This window comes from Notothenia rossii (assembly GCF_949606895.1).
Source record: "Notothenia rossii genome assembly, chromosome: 5".
Taxonomy (NCBI): Eukaryota; Metazoa; Chordata; class Actinopteri; order Perciformes; family Nototheniidae; genus Notothenia; species Notothenia rossii.
The window spans coordinates 85,703,130-85,722,264 of NC_136903.1; the positions used below are offsets into that span (position 1 = coordinate 85,703,130).

A 19,135-nucleotide genomic window follows, 5' to 3' on the forward strand; every position below is an offset into this window, starting at 1 on the left:
AGTAAATTAACCAATTACAATGACACAACATCAGCGACAGACAGACAACAAAGCCTCCTTCTTGCTCTCCTTTTCCCCGGTCAAATTAAATTGTCAAGTTTTTTTTTACACAAGAAAAGCAGCAGAAAAAAATCACAGAAATCAATCATATTGACAAACCTGACAAACTCCATTTAGCTGGCAGGGTAAACAGAGTGCTGGGCCACGCGGTGTGGAGTGAAGCAGAGCGGAGAGCGGCAGCGAGGGGAAGAGCGATAGAGAGAGAGGGAGAGTGTGTGTGTGTGTTCGAGAGAGAGAGAGAGGGAGAGAGAGAGAGAGAGAGAGAGAGAGGTGGAGGCTGAGGACGAGCTGCTGTGCTGCGGAGGCTCCGACCCTTCCTCGGGATACAGACAGATTGCACGCGCAAGGTTGCTCCCCGGCTGACAAGATACAAAACTATCCAATCAACCACGCCCTTCTCCACCAATCACAACCAGCCTTCTAAACATAATCAATTCAAATGGGGCCACACAATAGGAGGGGGGGGGGGGGGGGGGGAGCCGCGGGCTGGGCTGCAGGTGAACCCGTGCCTTTGTGTGGGGGCCCCTTTCGAAAAAAAAAAAGAAAGAAAGAGAAAAAAAGACAGTTGATGGCTGTTAACCCTTTGACCCCTGCCGGGTCTCCGGCCGTGCTTTTGAAACAATGGGAGCCTGAAGAAAAGAGGCCCTTTAATTAAACAACAGATAAGTAAACAGCGGAAAGAAAGAAAACTGGCCCCCGCTATCAGCCGCTTTATTGTTCTGCTAAAGGGAATTGTTTACAGTGGCGGAACAAAGGCGCAACTCATTTCACAAGCTGGAAACAACAAAATGCTCCAGCAGCGCTTTGTACTTTCCCCCTCTCTGCTGAGAAAGGAACACATTTCATTCTAGAGTTCAGAAAAAGTATTTATGTTTTGCATTGTGTGTCCTGCTCTAATGTCAATTGCACTTTACTCTAAGTCGTAAACATCAACCACAGCAGCATAAACTTTGTTTTCTTCCACTTTTGAAACACTTGTCCTACAATTTGGCCTCAGACAAGCTAAAACCACTTAACATTAATAGCTAACATTACACCAGCTACAGAAACCAGGCAATCCATCCAACTCCATCCCAATGAGAGCAATTAGCTGTCATAATATCATCACACTCTTTTAACACCCGTGTGCACTCACATAGGGGGAAAGACAGGAGAGGAAACAGGACCCTGCCACCTACTGGAGAGCGGCTGAACTCACAGGAGGGAGGAGGGAGGAGGAGAGGAGAATAACTATAGTAAGAAAAATACATTGAAGAAGTATCCAAATATGCAAATGCACAAACATGACTTATTCACATTATTTCAATTTAAGTATATTATATGTTGCACTGTAGAAGGAGGAGGAGCCTGTGACCTAATATTTACATTACTAGAACTACGTTACAGCTATTTTGCATAATAAAGCTTTTGAATCTTGAATATAGGCTTGAAATTCACACCATGTGGCAAAAAACCATGTTTCTGCTTCCGGGAGCATTTGGAGATTGGATGACTTGCACCTCTCTAGCATCCACACACAATATGTCTTGTTGTCCCCACTGGGTCTCGAACCAGTCAGAAATTCCTACAGACTGCAGCCCAGACCTACAACCGCCTAACTGAACAAACCTTACCTTTTCCTAAACCCCACTTAGTACATTTCATTCTGTAGTGCATAAAAACAGAAGGAAATGGAGTAGCTCTAACGATAAAATAACTTGTGCAAGCCACTTAACAAAGAGGCAAAAAGGCATGAGGCGAGAATAACACCTCACTTTGTTAATTATCATGACAATAAACACAGAGCCGGATGCTAAAACACAGCTCATATCAGCAGCGGCTATAAACCCTCTTGGCCGAGGATGAAGGAATGCATCTCGGGATGCGTTCCAGTCCGCAAACACACTGGTGAAATACACAGAACAAGCCACCGCTCTCATCTGCTAATAACTAACAATGAGCTCTGCTAAGCTGGCCTGACCTATATAAATTATTGACTGGGACACCTCAAGTGTCTAAAGTGACAATTCCAATACATATCATAGTGAATAATTAAGGGAGGGGGGGGGGGGGGGGGAACAGGCGCTTTTTATTTTCTATCTGACACCCTCAAGATGGAAAAAGACAGTGACATGGCAGGCATGTGCACACACACACACACACACACACACACACACACACACACACACACACACACACACACACACACACACACACACACACACACACACACACACACACACACACACACACACACACACACACACACACACACACACACACACACACACACACACACACACACACACACACACACACACACACACACACACACACACACACACACAAAGTGGTTTCGGCTACACTCTTCTCCCCCGGCACTCTCCCTGGGGTGGCATGTCGGCGTATTCTCAATAAAACACCTTCTTAGCAGTAATAGGCCACTGTTCTCATTTCAACGCTCCCAAAGGCCTCATGATAAATTTAGCAGGCGCACAGTTCAAACTTCTCCTCTCACACACTGTCTTTCTAATCCATTGCCTCTGTGCCTGCGCCATGTAAAATAATTACACATATGTGTCGATGTGATACACACGGGCGTATAGATTTTTTTCCCTTCTTCTTCCATGCTCACATCAATATCCTTGAGCCTTGAACCAGGCGTCCCCTGTGATAGTTTACAGAGCGATTGTGTTCCTGACAGAGTGGATGACATTATATTTCCTGCTTGAGTTAGAGTGAAAGTATGAGTTAATGTCTGGTCTCCGCTCCGGCTCTGGCTAAAGATAACGACTCGCCTCCAATTACAAAGCCTTTCCCGAAAAACACTAACACGCCCAGGGAGTAAAGCTGCGCCGACATGCCAACTGATGTCTCAACTGCTACTACAGAAAGGGGAGGGGAGAAGGGGGAAATGGAAAAACTAGAGTTGTTCCTTTTTCTCGTAATGCTCCGGTGACCTGGACCATTGTCATGAGAAAACAAACAGTGTGTTTCCGTGTGTGTGTGTGTAGAGTAAATCATTGTTTACTGATGGTGGGGAGTCAGCAGGGCAGGTGTGGGACCGATATAAATAACAGCTGCTCCATATAATATCCCCAAGGCTGCAAAAATTACTTTGACTGTAGATCCACAATAGTGACCTTTTTATATCTGTGTATATTATTTCTACAACACCTTCAATCAAGACTTTTTTTTTAGACTTAAGAACCCACATCTGAGTTTGGTGACCCACTCTCATGCAGTGACATCATTCAGGAGAGTGCCATGTAATTTCTGCAGACACGCAAGGAGCTTTTTGAAGAGGGGGAATCTTTCTATTCTGAAGTCACAACAAAAGTAAGAGTCATCGGCTCTGTTCCTTTAGGGCTGAACATGGAGTTTCACACACTGGTTTTGTTTTACTTCACTTGATGTTTAATGCCATTCAAACTGAGGCAGCAACTCAACTGAGGAATATTCTCATAATTGATTAATCTTTTAGTTAATAATATCCCAATTCATTCTTTGGGAAAATAGTGAAAAAGGTCCAACGCAGTCTGTCAGAACTAAAAAGGAAGTCTGTCAAATTAAGTGATTCCTATTTTCGACATGACACCCATATTAAACCCATATAACACCCCTATAACAGCTCACTGTTATTAAACCCATATAACACCCCTATAACAGCTCACTGTTATTACACCCATATTAAAGCTTATTAGACATTGACACAGCCTGTCAAATGACAGTATCCACAATGATACGGAATTAATTTAGGTTAGTTTAGAAATCCCTTAACCCAAATACAATTATTTTAAATCAATATAAAAATACATATAAATACAGGAAATACATATATTTTCCAGGTGGAAAACAGCAGTTTCTGCAATTTGTTTGCATTAAACAAATATCTTCACTTATGATGATCAAAATAGTTGGTTCATTTTATTTATGTTGGTTAGATAACGTATCAGTTAGTCGACGAATCATTGAAACCGCATTTACTTGACATTTCTTTCTGTTCCATTGTTATAAATCAAGTGAAACTGTTTCCTTATTTTGACATTGTTGAGTTTTATAAATTGTTGGTGCTGTGTTTTTTAAAGTAGTATTACAATAAAAGGGTATTACGATAGTCATGACATGACCGTGAGCTTGTGTACAACCTACAGTACCCATACTGCCTCTGAAACAAGTCATATTACAGCGAATGAGGTTATAACCCTGAAGCACTGAGCAGAGTTACAGTAAGTCACGCCTGAGTCACACCGTTATGGCTTTGGTTATTTACTTTTAATTTCAGTATTCCGCAGCACATTGTTTAGTCAGCAGATGTGAACTGTGAATTTGCAAAAATATTTCCTGAGGTGCTGATGCCAGCCGGAGTATAACGGAGCTTGTGTTTCAAAATGTGTTCCATCTAGTGTGGTTTTTCACTTCAGTCAAAACAAGAACACTTTTGAGTGCTCGTCGATTTGAGGAGGTGGGGGAATTTCTGACTCGACTTAGTTTTATGAGATTGAATCGTCTTCAATCGAAAACTATATTAACACACCGAAACGAAGAACTCAAGTCATTTTAATATTCCATTAGACTATTTTTGGAGGGGCTGTGGAGATATAAAAATACGTTGACTCCATTAAATCTCAAGCCACAAATAATCTCTCGAATTTGAGAGGCAATCACAAACATATGTGTTTATAAATACACTGAATTTAACCGGGTACTAGCAACTGTCATGTGGGTGGCTCTTGTCATCACTATTTAAAGAAAACAATCAATGCAGGACACCCACCAATACCATGATAAACTGTTTAGCTAAGCTTCTCTGTGGCATTTTTAAACAGAATTTGTTAGATGGCCCTGTTTCCAACCCTAACCAATAATATCTCTCGTGATAATTCCAGTAGGAGTCCTAAAACAGTTCCCTCATCTCAAAGTCAACATTTATTAAACGCGCTTGTAGTTAGATGCCTAAATTAAGGTCTGTGGTTAACTATTGCTTTAGAGATTTTCACGTTGTGTTCTATGACATAAAATAGGTGAGTAATTAGCCCACTCATGAAGGTCAGAGGCTTCTATGTGTCATAAAAATTACGGGTTCTAACAAGCATCTAAATGAGACTACTAAACATCATCAGGCGGAACATTAGTAGCCATTAGCTTAGTGCTGGTGATGAGAAGTCATGCGACCGTGATGTAGTTTGTTTATTGCCTGACGTTAGCTTTTTACTTCTGGCAATTGCATTTACGGTTCAAAAATCACAAAGTGGTGTTAATATGAGGAGATTATCCAGTATAGCAAAACATGTTAGTGTCGTACGTGTTTGCCAAATAAGCAATAATACAAAGTCCAATGGAAAAAACCCATTTTCTTTGTTAAGGAAGCTCTTGTGATGCTAACTTTGGGGTTACGATTTACCCAACCCTAACCCTAACCCTACAGATGAACCCTCTCAATGTTAACTTATTTAATGGTGTAAAATCATATTAAGAGTGGGTGTATCTACATGGATGACTAGGTTGTTATGGTGAACTGTACATTGTCCAACACAAACATAAAACACAACTCCGAACCATGTCCTCATGCAGCTGAAGGCCTTTCTGTCTCTGGATCCCTATCATGCTGTCTGAGACAATATTTCCATTTCCCAATCCTAACAAAAAGTGAAAATGGAATCGGAGGCTGTCAAAAGTGCGCTACGACAACACCCCCGAAGTAAAATGGCATTGTGAGTTTGATGCTGACTTGACTGCACCTTGCATAGCTGTTAGTGTTTATTAATGCTATGGTTGACTGTGCATCCATCCATCCTTCCACCCCTCTGTAAAAGGGCGTGTGAATCACTCCAAACAACACACGCTTGACATCAAGATATAGTGCCAGAGGATGACACAAAGATACAACACATTTTAGGGGGAAAGTGTGTGTATTTGGGTGGATGACTGAGAGGGGTGGAGGGTTGAGAGGGTTCACTGCTTGAAGGGAAACATCAGGCCTCAAATGAAAAGAGGGTCCTGAAAATGGTAAGTGGCTGCGAGCGCTGTGACTGGAGTCAATTCGACAGTCATCGTCTTGGCTTGGAAAGAGCTCCCAACGCAGCAACCCCCCCCTTCCCTAGTTTCTGCTTGGCTGCGTGGAATTGGGACATATGACTTCATTCTGACAGGATTAACCCAAACCTGGTTTTAATCTATACAGTACACATAATACATTTTTACAATATGACAAGAAAAACAAGCAGCAAAAGAGACAGGGTTTCACGCGAGCACCGATTGGTCGATTGCACTGATCATTCCTGACAGATCGCATCACCTCAAAGCAACGCGCGAGTCAACACGAGGTTTCATTACAGCATCACCTTGAGACTTTTTACAAGCACAACGAGATCAACTCAGTCTGAGGATCACGCACACTACTGATGAAGTGTGTGATTTGACTTGGAGAGACACTTTCCAGACTGAAAAGGGAAGTCTTGAAGATCTCAACAGTTGCTTTGGCGCACGTGATATGCTTGCCTACGATGTGTGTTGATAAAGCATTAAGTTGTCAAATGTATCTCATTCAGCAGCTGACGACCTAGCCAGCTAATTTCCTAGTCCAACCATGCTTTTTTGCTTTACTTGTCAGAGTAGCAGGCTGGTGGCTAGCTGCAGCAGTTTATCACTCTGCGAAGAATGCTAGCTAGCTAGTTATTGTCTTATTTGACTAAACCTAAATTCATCAAACTCAGTGATAGCAAACACGCAGATTGGCTACTAGTCCACCAGTATTCAAAACTGGAAAATACACATTTTAACCCATAAAATGTCACATACTTTAGATCAGTGGTTCTCAACTAGTCAGGCCTCGGAACCCACTTTTTACTTGGTCAATACATCGCGACCCAACATTTTGAAGCACTCAAATCTATTCAACCAAAAAACATGCTGTAATATATACGCTTTTCAGCATACAATATTAATACAAGTGAAGTACAGTGCATATATCCCTTCACAGAACTAAAGTATGCTTTTAAAAAAGGTTTAATGAGATGATGGAATCAAAGCTGAACTATAAAAAGGCACACATGCTGAAAACCCAACCCCAGTAGGGGGGTCTGGGGGGATTGTCCCCCAGGAGATTTTTAAAAATACTAACATAAACTATGCATTCTGTTATACCCTGAGAAGAAAATAAATAAATCTATTACTACCCGACATATTAATAATATTTTATGCCATTGTTTGTTTTTCACTTTGTTCTGACATCTTGCTGCGAGAAGAGTAAAGAGGAGATAGTCTGTGTGACTTACTTTAAATTGTGGGTAAGGGTAGATAGCTCCCATTGTTCTGTGACCTGTCAATCATCAAACCGAGGGTCATATTTCATTATGTGTTCATTTTTATCTGAAGTTGTACCCATGGATGTATAAAGAAGAGTTCTACCGCAAAGTTATTCTCCGTGGGGACTTCCGGCAACAATCTTGAGTCTGATTGGCCAGAAGACTCGAAAAAACCTCAGCAAAGATATTTTATTGAGAAGATGATCACTACGTGACAGAAGTTTTCAAAACCGTTTATGGTCTCCGGTACTTCCAGTCCAACGCCGACTGCATGCACATCGTTAGAAAATCGGGCCTTCAAAATAAAAGTTTGAATTTTCCCCAACAAAAAAAATTCAAATTTTTTTTTCTTTTTTTTTTTCTTCACTCACACATCCGCGGGCCACTCGAAACGGGTCCGCGACCCACCAGTTGAGAACCACTGCTGTAGATGGTACGCTTGGTACACTGGTACTAACGGTTTTAACAACACAAAGCTAAGCTAACTGACTGCTTGAAATTGTATTTGTTTTAGACATTTTAGAGACATGTCGTTGGCAAGCTCTTGGCTAAAAAGTAATTCAGCATATTCTCCAAAATGTCAAACACTTTCTTAAAGTTAGCCCAAACCATTTAAAAGAAGGTACAAACTATGAACACTACCAACATGTAACCAATATATCTTGCTAACTCTCATAGCTGGTAAATATTAGATTAAAATAGTTGGCAAGTGAACCAATCAGAAGTTGGCAATGAGAATCATTCTGTGTCTCAACCCTTTTGTCTTTTAATCTCCAAAATGTACCCGAAAACAAATGCACTCTTTTTGTCTTGGTGCGGTCTCCCTTCTGTAAAGAGAATCTTGATCTCACTGAAGCTAACCCAGAAGATTAATTCACTGTCACCTCGCCAGTGGGCTACCGCTGCCTGGCCACTTTGGGCCACTTGCCGGCTGGACTCTGGGAGCTCCTGGAAATGCTGCCTCAGATCGCCCCGCAGCGCTGGCTGAGCTCCAGCTGACAGGCTTCGGCCTAGTGCTCTAATGACTTACAGATTGGAGCGCTGTGGTATACATGTGTCAGGACAATGCCATGGGCCTGCTGCAAAAACAGTAGGAGAGGGAGAGAGAGAGAAAGAGAGAGAGAGCCGACGGCTTCTCCCCGTCCTGTCAGGCAGAGGCTTGGCCCCTGGATTGTGTCACATCACGCTTCCCCCCAACAGACCACGAATGAAGGATGTGAAGAGCAAACGTGGGGAGGAGGGGCGCTCTACAACTTAAAAGGCTTTCATCCTGTAAACTGAAAAGACATTATCTTTTGACCTGGAGATGCCCTCTGTGAGGCTGTACACTGTGGTGTGAAAACAGAGAGAACGAGAGCAAGGGAGAGGAGGAAAGGAAAGCAGCAGAAGAAAAAGTGTGGATTGTGGCTTCAACTGGTAATAGTACAGATAAAAGAATCGTCGGCTGGAAATGTTTTGAAGCATTATCAGTCGATTCTCTGTGTCTGAAGAATAACAAGTGATGCACCTTTGACATCATGGAAATGTTCAATGCTACTTTTATCAGCACATAGTGAACAGTGTGTCGTATTTCAAAAGAAAAGGCCATCACTTTATTATAACAAATATAAAAAACAAGGAAACCCAAAGCATACAGATGTTCTTTTAGGTTCAGATTCCTACAAAAGACACTTTAAGACGAAACACAACTCTCAATATTAAGTAATCCTTTTCCTACCCTTCCCTCATCAGCTCTGGATCTGGCCGTTCATGTATTCTCATTTCAGAACAAAAGACCATCCCTTTATTACAATAAGTATAAAAAACGATGATACCCAAAGGATAGAGATACTCTTTTAGATTGATTCAAACTAAACGTCTTTAAGTTGAAACGAAGCTCTCAATAAGTGACGTTATCATTTCCCTACCCTTCTCTAGACTATCAGCTCATGTGTTCTCATTACAATCAGCGCAGACGCACTACAGTCAGAAATGCAGTCAATGTCATTCAAGCAGCGTCCACACAGGGAACTTCAGCTGGCTGCACGCCATACCTCACACTGTACTGGTGACATGAATAATGAAGGCCAATCTCAGACACAATCCTGGATGGGAAACAAGCATAATCTGGGCTTTACACTGATAGCAGAGACTCCATGTTGACACAACATCTTCATCCCAGCTGAATGCCACATAATCCCCTGTAGGAGGCGGATACCTACCTGGGGTCTCTCCCAATGAGGTAGTAGTTAACCAGCGAGGCTCGGAGCGCAACGCCTCAAACGAGCTTCAAATCCCCCCTCCCCCCCCCCCCTCTTCTCCCACCTCGGTGCTGGTGGACTATCAGCGAGGGTCCGACAGTGTTGTTCCTAATTACCTATTTCTCCACTCCTGATCCTGCGGCTGGCATAATTAGTTACCTGGGGCTGCAATCCAATTTGAAGTGATGACAAGAAAGTGATCCATGAAAAAGTAATAAGTTAAATCCAATTTCAGCCTGCCTCTAATTAAATGCACATGGAACTAATGAGTCAAACCCTACCATTTCACTGATAATGGTAATTAGCGGGGTGGGAGTTGCCGGCTCTCGTCGCCGTGCCGCTGTAGGTGTGAAGCGCAGAGAAAAGGTAAAAGCGGCATGGATTCCTTTAATCACACGTGTCATTCAGTCAATGTAATTTACTGGCTTTTTGACCAGTCAAGTATGTTTAGCTGCTTTCCTGCCTGCCTAGCAGCTGTTTGTATATCGAGCCTGATTAAAGTGCCTCTAGGCTGCCGAGTACACAGCGGAGGCATCTTCATCCAGAGGCAGGGGTGGGCGGTGTGTGTGTGTGTGTGGGGGGGGGGGGGCACCCCTGTTGGAGGAATAAAACCAAAGAGCCATTTAATGCTGATCAAGGATCCTGAGGCTTGTTTGACTCATATTTTTACCCTCCTTTTACCACTCTATGCAGGTCCATTTTTCCCCTGTACATACCGCGCTTCATTATTTTTCGACTTGAATGAGAATGAATTGGAAAGTGAGTCACATCTCCAAATGAGTAAAAGTCTCTCGGCACATCTCCTCGTGCCTAATGGGAAGACCGCTGAGATGAATGGAGCCCCCGTCCGCAGATCAGGTGCTTTTATGGGGTGTCAGCTTACTACACACACACGTAATTGTTGGATCATGTCTTTTGATGACCCAGTCCGGCTCAACAGAGAATCATTATCCACTATGTGTGATGCACATAGTGGATGTGCTGTGTGAAGGGGGCTCCTCTAGGCGCTGGGTTTGTTCTTAAAAGAGGAAGTGAGATGAAGGAGATGTGTTTGTGAAAGGGAGAAAACAAGAGGAACCTCAACACCACAAGTGAAGAAAAAAACGAATGCAATCCATCCTGATGTTTATGTATGAACGCTTGGCTTTTTAAACTGTGTATGTGCATGTGGCGGCGGTTGTGTTTAATTAGCAGAATATGTAATTCCGAGATAAACAAACACTTGTCTGGACCTGTGGCTTTTTCATAATGGCGAAATGTAACATGCAACATTAGAGAGCAGCCAATTTGCGGATACTACAGCAAGCTGGTGCTCTCTTCACAAGAACCGAGCGATAGAGGGGAGAGAGGGGGGGGGGGGGGGGGGAGGAAGCCAGGGAAAGGGCCCGACTCTCTTTTCAATAGCTGAGTGACAGCTTGGCCAAGCTCTCTGTATACATTAATAAATTAGTATTTTAATTTTGTCTTTGTCTGCAGGAGATGGTCTAGTACTTCACTATGTACCAACAACTGGCTGTACGCTGGAATCTGCCGTTGAGGGTCCCCTCTGTTGACCTCTGCAGCACAATCCCCTGGCAGGCTGGGGAAACAGTTTAGTTTTGATCCTTTCGACTTATTTGAATCCTGACAAATATGCACACAACTGAAAGGTCATCACAGTCATACTTCATCCTCTGGAGCTATTCCGAAGACATCTGCACAACAAAGAGGCTTTTTCACAACCTGACATTAGACCTAGCTGCTACAATACCTCATTAAAAAGGGCCCCCAAAGGGATAGTAAGGGTATTAAATATGATATATATACACACATAGAGAACGAGGCCTCCGTATTAATTACCAAATATGCCCTGAAGTCGTTTGCAATTTCACACTGACACAAACAACCTCTCCTTGTTCAAACAAAGATATACATGTCTGAGGCAGTTGATCTGAAGTTAACGTAAATATTGCATCAGATATCCATTCATCGGACAATCAGAGGCAGGTGATACAAATAAAAAGATTGTTTTTATTTGTACATCACAAAGGCATCCGTCCTACCACTTCTCTAACTGTCCCCACTTCTCACACTTTGCCTCCCACTACTTCACCTCCGAACCCTCCACCTGGATCCCCCACCCCACCCATGGGCTGCTCCATAGCACCTCCTGCTGCTGATGGTAGAGACTTGCCCCCCACTCATTTCTGTGTGGGATGTGTATGGAGCAGTGCTGAAAGGCAGGCAGGATAAGCATGGCGTCTCTGACTGGAGTTTTTAGCCAAGCTGTGCAACTCCAAAACTGAGTCCGCTCGTACACACCTGAACTTTTGAAAGAACATCCATAACATTCATCTGTTTGCAATTTATATATATATATCAATATTCTAATCACTTGTAAATAAACTATTCTGCACTATTTCTATGATATTTGATTTGATTTACTTGCACTATTTTCTGTTTTATTGTGTGGCACTGTTGGAGGAGCCTGTAACTTAAGATTGTCATTGTCATAACTACACTGTAGCTGTGTGGAGGTGGAGGCGTGTGGCGCAGGGGATAGAGCCTTGGTCTGGGGATGGACACAGGTTCAAACCCCACTGCAGTCAGCATGTCGTTGTGTCCCTGAGACACTTCAGCCCAAATTGCTCCTGTGGGGATTGCCCACAGTATTGAGTATGTAAGTCGCTTTGGATAAAAGTGTCTAACAAGTAATATGTAATGTAATGTGTACACATGACAATAAAGGCCTTGAATCTGAATAACAGTTATTTATGAAATGTGGATTTTTCTTGTTTTGTTCTTTGCAAAGATTCCTGTCCACACCAGCACTGTTTCAAGTCATCGCAAAAACACCATTGACACCATGACAAGAAATCTGCCCTCATTTGAGAGCCCTCATAACGGATATAAGAATGCATTGCCACTACGTCTACGTCTAACTGCAGTGAATAAGGAAAAAGCTCTTCCACTTCAGAAATCAGGATCAACCACACACACACACTGGAATGAGCTCATGTGATCTAATCTGGCCACACAGAGGCTTCTCTAACAGTCTGGCCTACAGTATATATTTCACAACAGCATCCCATCCTACGCTGCTTCAAGTCAAAAAGGAGATGACGCATTCTTTGATAGTGTGTGTGCAGCTTAATCACACATAACGCTGGAGCATACACAACTGCAAATGTTGCACAGCCAATTTTAATTTCCTGTTTGTGAACTTAGCCCAGTGCTGTGCTTTTTCCCTGCACACTGTGCTCTAGTGAGAGTTGCATAAGTTCACATCTTGTTTTTTATGATCAACCACAAAGACGAAAAACAGAGTCATCCTATAATCACAAGTCAATAAATGAGAGAGAGTCTGACGGTACCTGAAGGCTCTGCTGCTTGTCGTTGGCTTTGGGGGATTTGCGGCCAGTGATTTGTTGCAGTTGCTGTTGTTGTTGTTGTTGCTGTTGTTGTTGATGCTGCTGGAGGAGTATCTGCCGAGCCACTTGGAGAGCCTAATAAAGACAAATACATAAAAAAAGATTCAGTCAAATAGAAATCCTAAAAGTAGATTTGCTAAAAGTCCCTTGAGGACACTTTGATGCCTATTAAGAGAGCAGATGTATCTCCTTACAACAATATGCCCTTGGCCTTCTGATGGATAACAAACAAACATTAAGACTTTTCGGTTAGAGCTGGTATAAACAAATCCCTGCACAAGCAAACCAGGAACAATGCTTAGATTAATTCACAGAGAGAGGGAAACAAATCCTCTGCTGAAGAAATATTTATCTGCATTTACAAGTAAACACAAAGACACTATCAGTGCGTTTGATCCTCCTTTAGCTCGGTCAAACTCCCCAAATAAAAGGCTTTACGGCCGCTTTGAATATCTGTTAAAGGACACGGCCTTCTCAGTGGAAAACAAAATACAGTGCAGTCACATGTTTATTGCTCCAGCTACTCCCTTTTCCCTTACGATAAATAATCAAACATGCCATCCAGAGCAAACAAAGCTGGAGAGAGCCGGGGGGAAAAAAACACAGTAGGTCTAGAAAACGGTCAGCGATACCAAGAAAAGCAAGCGTTGTGTTCCCACAGTGAGCTGGCCTGCCTCACACCTCCACCAGTAAACCATCTGGGTAAATAACCGGCCTCATTCTTTCCGTGTTCCTCAGACGATTGCTCCCACAATTAAACAAACAGCCGAGCTCATCCCGCAGACAGACAAGCTCCCCGAGTCTATTATATGAGAAGTTCAGAATTTGTAAATGGCAGAATGTTTAAGAAAGATAAGCACAAAGAAAAAAGTTACAGCGACGTGTGAACAAGTGAGTGAAACCTGTGTGAAAGTGAGATATCTTCAGGGAAAGGGCAAATGGAAAGCTCTGTGGACGGATGAAAAGATAAAGATGGGTCTGAGAGTCGGTCTTAGTGCGGGAAAAGTCTCACAATACTTTAAGACGGGGAGGCGAGAGACAGTTAGGGTTTGGAGCCAACAGCTGTACGACGGTCTGTGTGTGTGTGTGTGTGTGTGTTGACCCTCCCAAACACACGGCTGTCGGATGACATCATACATATGACCACAAGCTACAAAGAGGCCACACTCCTGGCATTTCACCATGCTTCACTTTAAAGTGTTTAAACTATCCCTGTCTCTGTCTGTCTCGCTTGTTTTCTAAGCTGTTGTGTGAAGAGAAATCACGTATAAGCAACGTAGCTCATTCTTCATGCCTCCGCTTTGAATTTGAGCGTGGGGGGAAAGCCCCTTATGTAAGTACACTCATAAAGAAAGGGCACAGATTGAAATTATGTGAGAAAGACAATAGTCGTACAGTCATATAGAACATGATGGTATTTTTTTGGGCACATAGTGAAACCTATAAATGATCACAACATCTCATATTTAAATATCAAAAAGATGTTAGGATTCACTTTATTTAATTTTTTGTATTTAGCAACGTAATTTCCACTCACAATAAAACAAAATGTAAATAAACGATAAAAATAAACACGGAATGAGGCGATATTGGTCTATGAATACATTGTATTGTTGTTGACTAAAGAAAATACTAAAAAAGGAAAATCAATATTAGTATTAATAATATGATTTGGGAGATGTGTCATTTTTTTAAATGACAATCTAGCAAGAATGTTTTTTTTTTTTCATTGAAAGCCGACATCATCAAGTGAGAACGAGAATCTCAATGACTCAGAGTGAAACGCTGATAAGTCATGAGAAAATTCAAGAGACCAAGAGAAGCCGTAAGAAAATAATTCTCAACACCCAGGGCGTGGTATTACGGGCACAATGAAGAGTAAACATAGTGACTGTTTTCTTTTCCTTGTAACTGATGACACATGCAGAAAAATGTGTGTGTGTGTGTGTGTGTGTTGGAACTAAGACAGTTGAGTCAACAGGATATGATAGGAAGTTCAGACAGTATTGGATGAAGAAGTCTTTCTTCACTGTAAAAAAAACGGTATACTGTGCTGTGTATACTGTATGCTCAATGATCGGTTGCTATAAGTAAATAAGCTCATGGTGACATTGTTGACAAAGTGGGATGTTACAGAGTACAATCATATTTTAAAAATGACTAGCTAAAACGTTTATCTTGGCAGGGTTTTAAAATAACTAGTCGCCCAATTTCATTAAACTTGGTGGAGGGGTGTTGCATGCAAGTCCCTTTTTGGAGCAGATCCGAATCAGGCTGGATCCACAAATTATAACTAATGAACACACTGAATTCAGAAGAATGACATTCCAACACAGAGAATGGGATTATTGGATCTGTCCTTTGTGAGTGCAATCCTTGTTCCTTGTTCCATAATGTTACTAACTAACTGAAGACAAATATTCACGCCTATGTTTACCATCTCTGGATCTTTTCTTTGGTAACAATGGGAAAGTTCATTGAACATGGCATAATTGTATGAAAGATAGCCTTCTACGGTTCATGTCAACAACTTTATTGAATTCATCTCAATTAAAGTTAGGGCAGGTATTATGTGATCAATCACATGCCGTGAGTCTGAGTCCCTCACCCTGCTCCAGTCCCGCCTCAAAACCCACCTCTTCAACTCTGTATCCATAAGCCCCCCCCCCCCTCTCAACCAACTTCCTCCTGACTGCTTTTCTGTTTTGTTTCTTTTTGGTTTTGTGTTGTTTGTCTACCCTCCCTCCCAAATGTAAAGCGTTATTGGGTTCAAGAAAAGCCCTATAGAAATATAATGTATTATTATGCCTGCATATGGCGTCTCAATAACTCTCCAAAGACACAAGATGAGTAAAGAATGTTGGTAGCAAGAAAGAACAAAAGGTGAGTGAGCTGAGAACCTGCTTGTGAGGTCAACGCTCCACATTTAGGAATGTTGCCGTCACGTTTGTATTTTTAAAAGGCCACTAGAGCTGGCATGCCTTCGAGAGGCCTAATGCTAGGCTAAAATAATCTATTGTCAACTGTCACAGCCGTGTTTACACAGCACCCACTCCTCTATTTCAGGGCACTCCCCCTCCTCCTCCTCCTCCTCCTGGAGAATGTGTCTTCTTTTGATCCCCCATTCAAAAGGTACTGGACTCTTGATGGATATGTAAGTGTTAGAGCTGCTACAGACTGATATGATAAACACATCTGATGGGAGGGATAAGGCATCTGAAGCACAGAGAAAGTGAGACACAATGTGGTCTAGGTGCCATTCAAATCCAGATTAGGTGACAGATTAAGTTAAACTGATCAATAAAGAATGTTCTGTTTGGATATTGATAACTAAAGTCAGCCTGGTAGCACCAATGGCATGCTAATAGTCATTTTGTGTGCTATGGCTACACACCTTTGTGTTGTCAATTCACGCAATGGCAATACAATAAGATGAGGGCAATGTGGTCTGAATGTCGCGTGATGTAATAAAAGACGTAATGTATGGGTGGGTCAAACAAAGTCTGTTCGTGTCCCATAAAACAACCAACAGTCAACAGTTGTTGGAACAAGTAACGAACGCAACTTTAACAACAAACATCTTTATTTGTACTCAAACCATGACCTTTTCCTAACCCTAAACAAGAAGTTGTGTTGCCCTAATCTTAGCAGGTAGGGCCGTTTGAAATCCAGTTTTTTAACCATGTGTTAAAATCCTCCTCTATGATTCCATATGTGGCGGTTAACGCGGGCGAAATATTTTGTAACTTAATTTACGTAATTATTTAAACCCAAAACTTTCCCTAAACCTCACCAAGTGTTTTGTTTGAATTATCAATCATAAACAAATGTATAAAACATCAATAATGCATTCCTATGTGTTAAGTAAGGAGTGAGAACTGTGTTAAATGATACGCACAAAACTTAAAAAGCGTAAAAACTAGACAAAATGTCTTCTTATAAAATCATGTTGATGCAGTAGATTGCCTCAATAACTGTACTATAGTTAATATGGTCACGTGGACGTAATGATACTTTAACAAATGATATTGTATACTTTGTATTGCATTAAGAGTGAGTTATGGTATTAAACAGGATTTGTGATATTGTGTGTCTTGATACATCGTTGGAGGTGTTTAAGTATACAAGACAGCAGCCCTATTAAAATCCAAACTGAGGTTGTTTGGGAGGCAAGCTTGTCACTGCTTATATATACGCCTACATCCCCCATCAGTGTTTCCGTCTGTGCGCACACACACACACACACACACACACACACACACACACACACACACACACACACACACACACACACACACACACACACACACACACACACACACACACACACACACACACACACACACACACACACACACACACACACACACACACACACACACACACACACACACACACACACACACACACACACACACACACACACACACACACACACACACACACACAGGGAGTGAACCCTCCAGGTGCTTCTGATTAGAAAACACCCTCCAGCGCATGACAAAGGTTTTTATCAGCAACAAAGCCGGCACCATTTGGAATCCTTGTCATTTCCAGGCCTCTTTTATATTCACCATTTCAAATGTGTTCAAAGTTCACACCCTCTTCCCCCCGTTAACGCAACTTCCTCAATAAACAACAGGCGTTTTTTTTATCTGCATCTACTTTCACACCATATTAGTGGATAGAGGCAGGAGCGTCTCTTAGGTCCCTGGGGTACCCGCTGTGATAAGGGAACTGCTAAGTACTGGATGTCTTTATGTGCAGTCTGCACATGTGGATTATTTACAGGCTTTGGGGTTTCCTGCTGCTAAAGCCAGCTCTGGGTGTCTTACAAATCCCAGCTCAGAGCATTGCCACACAGTCAAGTCTGCTCTTTGCCGAATCCCTCGCTGCACTACGACATAAAACAGACATATTCCAGATACGTCTCTCTTTAATCTCATTTAATGCAACTTTAACTGACCCACAACAAATCCAACTGTGAGTAAAGGAGCGGGATCTGAGAGAATTTGCCTTAGCACTCGTGTCACATTCTCTAAATGACAGACGTATAAGAAAGGGGGTGTGAGCTGAGGTCACGAGAAGATATAGAGATGCTGTTAAATGCGTAGTGGGGAATCATTCAGGGTTTCTGGAGTGAGACGGTGAGGAATGGGCCGCCATTGTTTGTTCAGTCCCATCAACAGAGAGACCTCTTTAAACGTCCTGCTCCTCTTGCCACAGCTGGGGAAGACCTTGAACGTGAAATGGTTTCAAGCAGATTGCTCCTAATTGCTGGAAGATGTGCGAGCAGGTGTAACCGGATCCCTGCGGCCACTCAGAGGAAGGGAGACGAAACGAGATGTGCATCTGCTCGTGTGTCTCTGCACTCGTCTGTGTGTGTGCTTCGGTGTATTTACTCAGCGGCCACGTTTCGCCCGGCTTTATTAGTCAGGAGAGTGTGGCTCAGAGACAGCCAGTAACAACACGACTAATAGGTTAGCTCTTAATGTAGTCCGGCTCTGAAGACTCCGGGCCCTCTGTGGGGTTGGAGCACCGGCGGCCTAAATGTCAAGGTTACTGCCGTGACTTTCTGACTGATGGCACGTCTCAACTCACCTGACATTTATCACTTCTGCTGTTTTCTTTTCAAACACAGGACCCTCTTCTGCTGAGTGGGAATGGAGCCAAGAAGCCAGCAAGGTGGTTGAGTTTTCTACTTTGCTTTGGAAGGTTGCTAACTGAGTGATATTACTCAAAAGTATGTCAGAGTCGTGTGATGATGTCTCTGTGTAGGCTGACTGGTAGATAGCATCGCAAGGACTGGAATAATGCAGAAAACAAGGTTCGGAGCAAACGCATGTTTATGATACTTAACGAGTTTAGTTCAGCAGGATAACTCCACATATTAACACCCTTAATATTGTTAAGCGTAAATGCAATTGACAGATGTAAGAAAGCAACGTTATGCTAAACATGATTTTCGCATGTTTCCACCACAAAGCTAAAAGGCAGCATTGTAGGTAGGTACATTGTGATGACGTTGAATAGTCTCATCTAGCCAGCTCAATACGATTGTATTTTACCTATAGCCCTTATTTCGGGAATATAACCAACAAGCCATTTTAAAAAACATTGACTTTGACACAAGGGAGCC

General features: G+C 42.4%; 1 protein-coding gene across 10 annotated transcripts in view; it reads right to left on the bottom strand.

The window, feature by feature from the left end:
- The window catches only part of foxp1b (forkhead box P1b), a 197,784-nt gene that overhangs the window by 53,819 nt on the left and 124,830 nt on the right, over positions 1-19,135 (bottom strand). For all 10 annotated transcript variants that reach the window (XR_013808412.1, XM_079682634.1, XM_079682636.1 and 7 more), the window contains one exon: positions 12,940-13,071. Coding sequence is in view for 9 of the 10 variants with exons in the window: in XM_079682634.1 (XP_079538760.1) it covers positions 12,940-13,071 (132 nt within the window). In the remaining variant the exon portion in view is untranslated. The remainder of the gene's footprint in view (positions 1-12,939; positions 13,072-19,135) is intronic.